The sequence below is a fragment of the Peromyscus leucopus genome, chromosome 8a, assembly GCF_004664715.2.
Source record: "Peromyscus leucopus breed LL Stock chromosome 8a, UCI_PerLeu_2.1, whole genome shotgun sequence".
Classification (NCBI taxonomy): Eukaryota; Metazoa; Chordata; class Mammalia; order Rodentia; family Cricetidae; genus Peromyscus; species Peromyscus leucopus.
In genome coordinates, this window is record NC_051085.1 from 47,615,872 (window position 1) to 47,628,498 (window position 12,627).

The 12,627-nt window shown below is 48.7% G+C and overlaps 1 protein-coding gene across 2 annotated transcripts in view; it reads right to left on the bottom strand.

Moving 5' to 3' along the window:
* Positions 1 to 400: 400 nt before the first annotated feature.
* The window catches only part of Tmem242 (transmembrane protein 242), a 32,549-nt gene continuing 20,322 nt past the window's right edge, over positions 401 to 12,627 (bottom strand). Inside the window, exons 3-4 of one of the 2 annotated variants that reach the window (XM_037200299.1) lie at positions 7,774 to 9,409; positions 401 to 905 (exon numbers count right to left, since the gene is read on the bottom strand). In XM_037200299.1, coding sequence (XP_037056194.1) covers positions 807 to 905; positions 7,774 to 8,838 — 1,164 coding nt within the window. In that variant the 5' untranslated portion in view covers positions 8,839 to 9,409 and the 3' untranslated portion in view covers positions 401 to 806. The remainder of the gene's footprint in view (positions 906 to 7,773; positions 9,410 to 12,627) is intronic. The other variant, XM_028888629.2, reaches the window with a different exon arrangement.

Sequence of the window (12,627 nt, forward strand, 5' to 3'; positions counted from 1 at the left end):
CCAAATTTTTGGTCATATGAGATCAGATAGGCTTTAAAACTCATTTAATTAGATACACTGAGGTCTGTACTGCTGTTAGGAGTCTGCTTATAATGATTTTTTTCTTATTAAAATGTTTTTTTGAGAATCTCATGTATGAGTACTGTATTTACATCATTTACACCCCTCTCTCTCCCCACCTCACTCCTTCAGCGTCCACCCTTGCTCACTTTCGAACTCATGACCTCTTCTATTATTGTTACACACACACACATAGGTGTATACACACACAACCTACTGAGTTTTTTTTAAAAGGTTTAATTTTAGTTCTTCATTGTGTAGATGTGTGTGGGTGTGTTCACACATGAGTCAGGTGCCCACAGAGTCCAGAAGAGGATGTTAGATGCCTGGAGCTGGAGCTGCAGGTGGTTTGAGCCACCCGAAGTGGATGCTGGGAAATGAACTGGGGTCTTCCGCAAGAGCAATGTGTGCTCTTAACCACGGGGATCTCTCCAGCCCTTGCGAAGATTTTCTATCTTACTCTTTTGTGAGTATGAAACATGGTTTATTGTTCTAAACATGAATATTTCCTCTGGGACCCCTCCTTGAGGGGAACTTCTCAGTAATTAAATCGTTGTCTTAGCTTTAGGAAAACATTCCCTCCCTGTACCATAGACATGGACACAGATGGCTATGGCTGTGGCCCCTGCGCTGACCGGCCGTCTGCACGTGTTCCTGGAGCAGAGTCACCCCAGTCCCTTTTCTCATGTGGTGTCCCCAGAGCTGCCATTCCTGCACCAGCTCCTCTGGAGTCACCCACACCCATCTCACTTAGAGCTGAGTGCCTCCTCCCACGTAGCGGCTGACTCGGAGTTCTTGGGAATTGCTGGGAATATGGATTGCATCTTACTTCGAAAGTCCTTCATCTGGAAGAGAGAAAACATCAAATGTCAGAAGAAGGGAGGACTAGCTGAGGCTCTCGGAGGCAGCATCGTGCTGAGTGGCGAGTACCCCACCATCCCTCGTGAGTGCAGAGCAGAGAACAGCAGAGAAACTGAGGCCTGCATTCAGCACCGCAGCAGAGCAGCTGTCTTTCCAAGTGTGGATCCGCTAACCAAACAACGGACAACTTCATTCCTGTCTAGAAGGCGACAGGTCTAAGTCCACAGACTCCCAGGATGCGCATCTACAACGGGATGCATGGTGGCCTTCATTTATAGAGATGCATCGGGCAACACAATTCCTGTCCTTCTAAATACATGATTATACTCAAGCCATTCAAAGTCAGAAGTTTAGAGCTAGAGGGAAAAAGAAAGAAAAAACTAATGGCAGATAGACTAGAATATTCTCGTGTGACAGTGTACAGAAGCCCACACTGAGATCTCATCAGTGAAAGGTGACTTAGCCAGAGTCAAGAAAGGGTCTGGGAGGTCACACCATCGAGCGCAGACCCGTGTGGAGGGCACCGCTGATCTGTGGGACGGGACGGTCTCCTTGGGTGCACACTCCAGCCCTCCTCCTCATGTATAGGACCCTGGCCACACAGAGCTATCTCAGTGGCTGTACATGGTCCAGGCTGACCCCATCAGCCACACCCCATTCATTTTCCTTTGGACGTAGGTGCTGAGCAGATTCCCAAAGCTCCCAAGACTCCACACAACCAATCATTTCTGGGGGAGGCTACTGGAGATACAGGTAATCTTTCTTTCTTTCTTTCTTTCTTTCTTTCTTTCTTTCTTTCTTTCTTTCTTTCTTTCTTTCTTTCTTTCTTTCTCTCTCTCTCTCTCTCTCTCTCTCTCTCTCTCTCTCTCTTTCTTTCTTTTTTTTGCTGTTGATATGTATGTATTTCAAACGGAGGCTGAATCTTTACTCTGTTCCCAAATTCAGGGGTCACATCGTTTTCAGTATTTGTATATTCTAGGCTGGTATCCAGCCTCCACAGCACACACTTGGTGACCCGGACTGCGGTTGGAGAGACCACTCTCCAATCCCAGCCCCGGCCCATTTCCTCGCCAGCATCCACGTAGGCCGAAAGGAGACAGTCATTACCTGTCTGAAGAGTTGCGAGGACGAGGTGGGGCAGTGCACACAGAGTGCAGGCCCAGCTCACAGTAAGTCTTCATTCTGTGAAGGCCATGACCACTGCAGCATTATCCAAATGTGTGTGCTGTGTTCCAAAACACAGAGCTCCCATGGATGTAAACATCGTGGCATGTTGACTAAAAGCATGGCTTTATAGTTATAGACCATTTGGGGTGACTGTCCTCACTGGTTTAGGGAGTCTGTAGGAGGCCAACCGTCAGGATGCTCTACATTTGCTCATCTTTGCACACCTAGGCAAAGCCTCCCTGTGAGCTCTCAAAGCACCACATTTCCCAGTTCTCGTCTTGTGTTAGGCAAATGTGATCAGCGCTGCTCACAGAAACCAGCCAGCCGGATGCTCATCTTGAATAGACACATGGGCATCGTCTCTCCCTGCCATGAGCCTGCATGAGGGGCTCTCCACGAGCACCAGAGGCAGTGCTGTGCATCCCCGGAGAAGGACTAGAATGCGGGAGGTCTCTTGTGGTCACAGGTGCTGTGACCACCATAGGCAAATTAGTGGTAGGGGTAACACTGATGCTGAATATCCAAGGTTCACAGGACTGCGTGTCAAAAACGCCAATCGCAACCTGTTAAGGGACTTGCATAGATGTTTGGAATTGAAAACCCGGTGCCTCCCTGGCCATGGTTTGCAGTGCTGTTCCTTGCCTTTCTGGCTTGTGTTGGACTGTCCAGCATTAAAGTCCAAGCACAATTGTCTTCCACGGCCCCTCATCAGTGGTGTTTGTAGTCGCTGCTCTATCCCCGACCCCTGACCTCATCGTCTGTCTTTCAGTCCTCAAGTACTGTGTTACTGTTTGTTCCTGTGGGCATAAGTGTGTTACTAGAAGGACTCATACCCAGAAAGCAACCAGCCAGTAGTAGTCAGGCTTCCGACTGCGATGCGGGACATCTCAGATGTGGACACTGAGGACATGGGATAAAGGACACCACTGAGCCCTGGGCCTTCCAGCTGTGGGGATGGAAACCCAGAGTCCATGCTTATGTAATAAACAGGCTCTCAAGTTGCTTCAAAGATGGGGCTCCATGGGGTCTCAAGCTTGTATTTTTTATATTTATATGGGCAGTGTCTATATCAAATATGTATCAGTGAAGGTCATATAAAAGTCAATGGGTTATTCCCCTGTTTAAAGACACCTTGAAGATTTAAAGATTGAGTAATTTAAGTTTAATCTGGACCTAAATATAAATTCACAGCTGCTGCCATGGCACGTTCCCTCTTCCCCCGGAATTTAATGAACGTGAGTATCCTGGTCACATTACTCCAAAGCAAAACTCTGGGTTTCCCTCCCTGTGGTTTGCTCTTCCTGTGTGGCTTTGACCAGGGAGAACTTTTTTTTTCATGCTACAGGTTGCAGGGTCACCTTTATAGGCGGGGCCTCTGTGGGCAGCCACAGGCTGGTTCCTGCAAACTTCAGGGGGTGCTCTGGGCAGGGTTTAGGTAGGAATGGTATTCCCTGGAGGGAGGCGCCTACTGCTCCTGGAACCTTGTCCTGAAATCCTGCTGTCCTCATGTCAACTGGGAAAGTCATTTCAAGTAATTTCATCAGTCAGGGAACTGGGTCTGACCACATTTTAGACGTTGGAAGGGAGCCAGGATGATGCCTCTAACAATGCTCTCGTTCCCGTTCCAATAGCTTCCGCAGGGCTATGTGAGCAGTGTGCCAGGAGCGAGAACACCAGCAGCGTGGCTTAGGGTCTGCACTAGGTGCTGGCATAGTTATCATTTACCTCCCAACCGTGAGTGGGGCAGGTGCTATCCCCTCTAAAGACAGCGATGGAAGCTTCCGGCAACCAGACAAGTGTGTCATCCGGCCGGGGAGGCAGGTCTGACTGCACGACCGTGTTTACGCTCTGCACACTGCATGCATGTGCACATGGGTGCTGCCCCACACTGCCATGGCATGTCTGGGTTGTGGAAGAAGAAACTGAAAACCATCTTGTCTAATACATTATATATTGAAAAATTAATTAAAATATTCCGATTATCTCTAATCTCACAAAGCCCAAAGAATCAGTTCTAATAGGCAGGCAGTTGTTGGTACTAAAGCTAAGTTGGAAATGTTTGTTTATCTTCTTCATTGACAAGCCCATTCAGCTTCTGTTCCCACACTGTGGGTTCAGGAGTATCTGGCCTCATTAGAAGCTCTACTAAGAGAAAAGCCCGTGGGTATGTTGGTGGTGAAGGGCCAGTGGTAATTTAAGAATCTGGTAATGGGGTTTCTGCATAAATAGAAGAGGATCACTTGATGCTAATAGCAGGAGTTAAGAAGCACAGCAAGACTGTGGAAGTGTTTTCTGAATGGCAATAGTATCTTCCCTTCGGGCTTGGTGATGTGTCGGGTACCAAAGCTGTGGGCGGTTAATCTTCACAATTCTATATGGCAGAAATGGTGGCGACAACCCAACATATGAGAAAACAGAGGTCAGAGGTTAGTTAATTTGCTTATTATTATTATTTTTTTGTCTTTTTTTTTTTTTTAACAGAGCTGAGGACCGAACCCAGGCTCGCGCTTGCTAGGCAAGCGCTCTACCACTGAGCTAAATCCCCAACCCCGTTAATTTGCTTATTAAGTGACATGACTTGAAGGTATGACCGCCTGCCTGACACCCAGGACTCTCTATGGCCACTCTGGTTCTGTGGACTAGAAAACAAAGTGCCCCTGAGCTTTTTACCCTGTGCCGACTTTCACTGAAAACGATTTAAAACCATGAAAACACACCTGGACATTTTAGTTTGGATGGTATGAGAGGCACATTACTAGTGTGCACCAATGGTCAGCACCACCCGCTTCTGCAGATGGGGTTCACCAATGGTCAGCACTGCCCGCTTCTGCAGATGGGATTCACCAATGGTCAGTACCACCCACTTCTGCAGATGGGGTTCACCAATGGTCAGCACCACCCACATCAGCAGATGGGGTTCACCAATGGTCAGCAGCACCCACTTCTGCAGCTGGGGTTCACCAATGGTCAGCACCACCCACTTCAGCAGCTGGGGTTCACCAATGGTCAGCACCACCCACTTCAGCAGATGGGGTTCACCAATGGTCAGCACCGCCCGCTTCTGCAGATGGGGGTTCACCAATGGTCAGCACCACCCACTTCTGCAGATGGGGTTCACCAATGGTCAGCACCATCCACTACAGCAGATGGGGTTCACCAATGGTCAGCACCACCCACTTCTGTAGATGGGGATCATACTTCTTCACCTCCTGGAAGCTAGGCAGCCATGTGATCGTGAGTGTGGATAAAAGAAACACGTCATATCTAGGCATTTAACTGCAGAAGCTCAACTCTCTAGGCCTCTCTTCTTACTGAAATCGTGGAACCCTGTGTGGCTATGGTGGGGCCTCAGGGACAAGCTGAAATACAGTTAGGGGAGCCTCCCAAGACACCAGCTTGAATCTATATGGGTCCTGCATGAGTGAAAACTAACTTCTGTCAAGGCAGAGTTAGATGATGTCTTTTGTGTATGTATGCGCACAAGTGTATGCATGCATGTGGACGGAGGCCAGGGCCAACCTCAGGGGTTCCACCTTGGTTTTTTGAGGCAGGGTCTCTAACTAGGACCCAAGGCTTTCTGGGTAGGACAGGTGAATGGACAGGGAGTCCCAGAGGTCCACCTGTCTCTGCATTCCCAGTGCTAGGAATTCTGGGGATTGAACTCGGGTCCTCAAGCATGCATGGCAGAGCACTTCCTGGTATCACCCCAGTGCCGAGATTACACCACAACTCAGTCTGTGCTGGCTGAATCAGGAAAGGAGCTCCTGACACAGGCCTCTCTGGGGCCCGCCACATGGGTTTGCCTGAGAGAAGGCTAAAGAAGCGCTCAGGGCTGGATGAGGGGAAACAGATGCCCTGCTAATGAGCTAGCTCCCCAAGCGCACGAACTCTCCACCACCTGAACCACAGCGCTCCCACAGTCAGGGGACTCGGCCCATTACTCAGTCCAGTTTTATGTCACCAATTCCTGGGGAGTCAGAACATTTCTTCATCTTTTCAGTGAATAAGTATAGGGGCGTCCATTCAACAAGGAAGGGCCGTTTTATATATATACACACATACATACACACACAGATATATTTAAATGGGAAGATGGCTGTCTGGTGTCTATTTGGTAATATTCATTAATCAGCACTGGCCTGGCCCAGAGAGCAGGCGCTGACAGCCCGCTGATGCAAGGATCAGAGATGAGGTGTCCTAGACAGTGTTACTTCAATGTTCAGGGGCGCTGGGGGGCTAACACGACACTGGCGACATTTCTGTTGTTAGTGTTCTTTATGTAAAGGGCAGAGCAGAATCTTTGCTCTCTCCTAAACCACTCTGCATCACATTCATGAAGTCCAAAATAAGCAGTCAAGGCATCTGATTCAGAAATAAAAAGTGAACGTGTAACTTTCTGAAAAATACAATCCCTTCAGTGCTGACTAAAACGCTTGGGTCTTCTGCTGTGATTCAACAAGAGGACACAATCCAAAAGCGTTCCTTTTCTCGTCACGTGAGAGGAACCGAGCAACAGGGCCACTCTCTCAAGCCAAGGCCCACTTTATGACAAAGACCCAGCCTAGCGAGATCATCGATAACCCGTATTTTGATTTCACGTCTAACAGGTTCAAAGGCAGCTAGTTCCAGAAGGCTGTCACCAAAGCAGGCTTCATTTTTCCTACCTGCAATCTGAGAAGGGCTTCATGCCCTTTACCAAACTAGTGGCAGCTCCGCATCACCTCTGCCAGCCAGTCCTTCCTGTGGTCTGACCACTACAGCTTTCCTGTTAAGTCCACTTTATAAGCGTAATGGATCGACTCTCTCCCTTTCTTTCCTTCTCTTGCCCCTCCTTACCTCTCTTTTCTCTCCCCCTACTCTTGAAGCAGCTGCACCCCCATTTCATGATGTCTTTTAAAAAATGTGTACAATGTGTGGCCTGCATGTGTGTACAGTACCATGTGGGTGCTGGGAACTGAACCCGGGTCCCTCAGCAAGCGCCACCCTTCCTGTCCCCTTCATAATGTCTTGATGGCTCAGATGGGCTATTCCAAGACAACAAAGGCAGTTCCAAAATGTATCGCAAAAAATGTTGTATATTTTTATTTTTAAATGCAGGAGTTAATTTTTTTCTAAGATTTATTTTATGTATATGAGTGTTCTATCTGTATGTATGCTTTTAAGTCAGAAGAGGGCATCAGATCCCAACTATAGATGGCTGTGAACCATCACATGGGTGCTGGAAAATGGAACCCAGGTCCTCTGGAAGAGCAGCCTGTGCTCTTAACCACCGAGCCATCTCTCCAGCCCACAGAAGTTACTTTTTAAAATTGTACAGGAGTGGACATAAATATAAGCCAACCAGAATGGACTAGTACAGATTCTCGTTCTAATGAAAGTTATCAATTTCTTGACCACCACACCACCAGGCAAGAACCAGTACTCCAAACACCAAAAATACCTTTAATGCTGTCACTCGGAAACTGAACAGGTAAAGTCACCCCACAGCTGGATGCCACACAACAGGAGACCACACAGGAGACCTCCAACTTTCAGAACCCCCAGTTCACCCCACACCGGCATATACTGCATCTGTCTCTTTGGCATCTTTAGAAGGATGGCTTAAAACTTGATATCTTTCTGAATTTTCCAAAGCGTATCTGCACTCTTTACCATCTGGGCCTCCTCTGCAGAGCTCAACTTTACCTTTATAATATCTGAGATGCCGTTTTCTCCCACGATACAAGGCACGCTGAGAAACACCTCTTCTTTGATTCCGTATAGACCTTTAACATTGGTGGAGACTGGAAGCGTTTTCCTGAGGTTCCTCAGAATGCTTTCTGCAATATCAGCTACGGACAGGCCGATGGCCCAGGAAGTATAGCCTTTCATTTTGATAATGTTATAGGCACTGGCAATCACATCTTTGTGGACATTTCCCCACTGCTCGGGGTCTTTGCTAGTTCCTAGCTCTGAATTCAGCTCTTTCAGAGGCATACCGGCGATGTTCACTCCGCTCCACACGGCGACACTTGAGTCTCCATGCTCGCCAAGGACCCACCCGTGGCAGCTTTCAGAGTGGATGCCAAGCCTCTCCCCAAGCATGAACCGGAAGCGAGCAGTGTCAAGGGTACAGCCACTTCCAATAATACGGTTTTTGGGAAATCCGCTGAGTTTCCAGGTTACGTAAGTTAAGATATCCACTGGATTGGAAACAATGATCACTTTGCAGTGGGGGCTGTGCTTGACAATATTGGCAATCATCACCTTAAAGATGGTAACGTTCCGCTGGACTAAATTCAGGCGCGTTTCGTCTTTCGCCTGGCGTGCCCCTGCTGTGACAATAACTACCTCAGAGTTGGCCGTGACGTGGAAGTCTTTGCTGCAAACAATCTTGGGCATTTTCATGAAGACACTGCCATGCTGGAGATCCATCGTCTCGCCCTTCATTTTTGCTTCATTACTGTCAACAAGGGCAAGCTCATTGGCCAGGCCTTTGGCTATGACGCTGATGGCGCAGGCCATTCCGACTGATCCGGTTCCTATAATGGAGACCTTGTTGTGGAGAACCGGCTCTTCGGAGCTGATGCGCTTGATAAGTTTATCCTTCACGGTCGACATGGTAGACGCGGGAGTGGCGTTCCACCAGGCCCGGTTGCGGGGGACACCCAGCACCCGACTGGGCCACAGAGCTATGCCCTGGTCCCTGAAATCCACTCTGGCTGCACCCACTCTTTTGCTGGCTCGCAAGATGCCCGCAGCCCAGGCCATGGCGGCTCACTCGGGTGGAGGAAGTGAACCGGGTGAGGAAGGCAGTTGAGGTCCAAACGGTCGGTCCGGTCGGTCGCCCCTCATTACGGGCGCAGCCCCTCCTCCCACTGCGGCTGCGCATGGGCTCAGCACAGGCTGGGTCTTCCGGCTCCAGCAACTGCAAGCCTGCACGGAGGCTTAAAAAGGGCTTTCACCCCCAGCAAGGAAATACTGGAGTTAGTTCTACAACCCATATTCTTTAATGTTGATGTATAACACCCAACCCAGACCCCTGGAGTTAATTGTTTCCTGATCCTAGTGTGTATATCAAAATGGTTCTGGTAACAATAGATGAAAATAAGGCTGAAGCCTTGAGTCACAACAACGGTGGCTGTGCTGTTTACCAAGAGACAGCATGGCGGGATAAACGGGCTCCTCGTTCAGCGTATCCAGCTGGAGGACCTCTTGTTTAGGGACTTTTGCCTGTTTCCTAACTAACCATGGTGCACTCCTGGACACGGCAGCAAGAGGGAGGGGCAGGAGTGTTAGCAGTAGAAGCCGACCGACCGCAAGAGCATGCGCCTCCCTTCTCCTGCCAAAGGAAAGCCCGTGACTGAGTCCAAATGAAAAAGAACAAAAAGAACTCAGTGGTTAAGAGCACATAATGCTCCTGCAGAGGACCCAGGTCGGGGTCTGCCTACCCACAGCAGGTGGATTAACTGCCGTTAACTCCAGTTGCAGGGACACCTGAAGCGCTCTAGCCTCTGTGGGCACCTAGTCCACTTGGCGAATATAAACTCACTCAGGCACACACACACTCACATAAACAGATTTAAAACAAACAAACAAACAAACAAACAAGCAACAAAAACCAAAACCAAAATCTTTCCCCAAGCCCTGCAATTTCTTAAGGAGAAAGATGTCCCTGTAGCCCTCCACTAAAATGAAGGTGTCTTTGAAATGACCTTAGAACGGCAGATTAACTTTTAGCCAATGTATAAATGAGATTATTGACTAAAGTAGTGAAATGCAATTACTTTGCAAACCTGGCATCGGTATATCTCTTCTGTGTTTTTCTGGAGAGTCTTGTGAACTAATTTCCAATCTCCGAGGAGATGCAAACATTACATTTTATGACAAACCTAATAAACTACAAATGCCCAGTAAATACAATGGCATTTTCTTGCCACCAGTCAAATCTGACCATGTGATGGACGCTCAGAGCACTTCCTCTTGGGAATACAGCAATATGCTCCCCCAGAATGAGGGTCCTAGGTACATGTAGCCCTTTCATCATCGGCAATTTTGTTAATTTTAGGACACCGAGCTCTGGCAAAATTAATATTTTATAGCCAGACTCAAAGAGTGCCTCTCTGGATGCAGTGCAGGAAAGCAGGCAGGTGCCCAGCAGAGGGGCTGGGAAGAGGGAGTCAGTGGAGCTCCTCAGTCTGTGACTTGCTGATGGTGTTTACATGTCTCCAAGCCAGGAGGGCTCCCTGGAGGAAGCAGAGCCACTGGGACACAACAGTCTAAGGCAGACAGATGAGTTCTCTGCACACTGGCAATCAGATTTATGGCAGCAAGCTGTCAAATTAAAAACTGGAATTAAAAAAATGGCCATCTTTATTAAATGGTGGCCACCACTTTAGGAGGCCCCTTTAAAATGGTCCACAAACTATCACTGATAGCTGTAATTTCTTTTAGCCCACTTTTCACTGGAAATATTTAGCCTGACAACTGTTTCCACCTTCTTTCTGTAATGATTCCTTTGACCAGTCAAGTTGTTTTCCGGGATGAGTGCTCTTGAGTGTGAGATTCAAGGACATAAAGGCTCTTAGCTGGACAGCATCTATCGACAGTTATTTTCTTTCCAGAAATTGAGCCTCTTCAGAAATACAATCTTGATGGCAGTCGGCTCTTCAGTCTTTCCCCTCAGTCACAACTAAATCAATTGTGAGAGGGAAAAACGACAACATTCCAAAATAAAGAATCCCCCAAAGCAGTTTTTATTTACCTAAGTCTTAAGAAGGCAAGCATAAAGACAGGCAGATGTTCACGACCTTCTGAGAAGACAGAGAGCTACAAGGATGTGCAAAGTCAAATATAGCCAGATAGCTCCCAATGGCTTTCTATCCTGTGTGAATCATTACTCCTTTCAATTGAAGACCCAATTCAAATTATCTGTTAAAAATGAAGCTGGGCAGTGGTGCATGCTTGTAATCCCAGCACTCGGGAGGCAGAGGCAGGTGGATCTCTCTGAGTTCGAGGCCAGCCTGGTCTACAGAGTGAGTTCTAGGACAGGCTCCAAAGCTACACAGAGAAAACCTGTCCTGAAAAACAAAACAAAAAAGTAATGTAATATTACAGTTGAGGCAGGATGCTTTTTGTTACATCACTTAGGAGAGAGGAAGTTGGAAGTCAGGACCACCAGCATGTATCTAGAGCAATAGTTCTAACCTTCCCAATGCTGACCCTTTAATACAGTTCTTCATGTTGTGGTGACCCCCCAACCATAAAATGATTTCATTGCTACTTTATAATTTTGCTACTGTTATGTATCCTAATGTAAATATCGGATATGCAGGTTATGATACATGTGACCCCAAAGGGGTCATGACCCATGGGTTGAGAACCACTCATCTGGACTGAGGACAACAGCCCCTGCATCACTGGATATTCACTCCACCTGACTCCCCACCACTGCCTGCCTTGCGGCCTTCCCTTCTTTCTCTTTCTTAGGAGTGCAGTCCATGCCATCCCACTGCAGATCTCCGTCAACCCTCTAGGCAAAACTAGTCACCACTGTGCTCCGTAGCCCGTTATGGGATCTGTTACAGACAGTTAAGTGGAAAACAGCCCAGATGTGCCAGAGAGGAGTCACCCCATTTATCAGCATGCTCCTGTCCTCTAGAACATATCTGGGCACAGGGACAGGGACCCAGCGGGTGCTTATGGAGGAGAAGGGCCAGTAAGTAACCCCAGACCTGAGTTAGGACAGCTGGAGGCCAGAGAAGGCCAGGCCTTCCTGGTGCTGGAGTTCTCTGGGCAGAGGTGGGTAGGTGAGGCCCCTAGGGCCAGTCTGGAAGGCTAATGAAGAAGTTCCAAAGAACGCAATGGGTTGGCTGAGGGATGTCTTAACTGTTTTCTCAGCTAGGCCTTTCTCAAACTTCCGCCACACGAACTCAAGGTACCAGCAGAACCCACAGTGCGGGAAGCGCAGCAGAGCAGAGTGTGGCGGCAGGGAGTGTTAATCCTTTAAAACTCCAACGTCTGAGAACTCGACAATAACCAGCAGAGGAAATCCTTGATGAGGAACACAGGGATGCTCAAACGGCAGGGCCAGCACCACAGCTGACCTGGGGGCGGCTGCACGGCCGCTCCGGCAAGGAGTGCTCCCTGTAGGACACAAGCCAGGAGGTGCTCCCGGTAGGACACAAGCCAGGAGGTGCTCCCTGTAGGACACAAGCCAGGAGGTGCTCCCGGTAGGACACAAGCCAGGAGGTGCTCCCTGTAGGACACAAGCCAGGAGGTGCTCCCGGTAGGACACAAGCCAGGAGGTGCTCCCTGTAGGACACAAGCCAGGAGGTGCTCCCTGTAGGACAGAAGCCAGGAGGTGCTCCCTGTAGGACACAAGCCAGGAGGTGCTCCTTATGTAACACAAGCCAGGAGGTGCTCCCGGTAGGACACAAGCCAGGAGGTGCTCCCTGTAGGACACAAGCCAGGAGGTGCTCCCGGTAGGACACAAGCCAGGAGGTGCTCCCTGTAGGACAGAAGCCAGGAGGTGCTCCTTATGTAACACAAGCCAGGAGG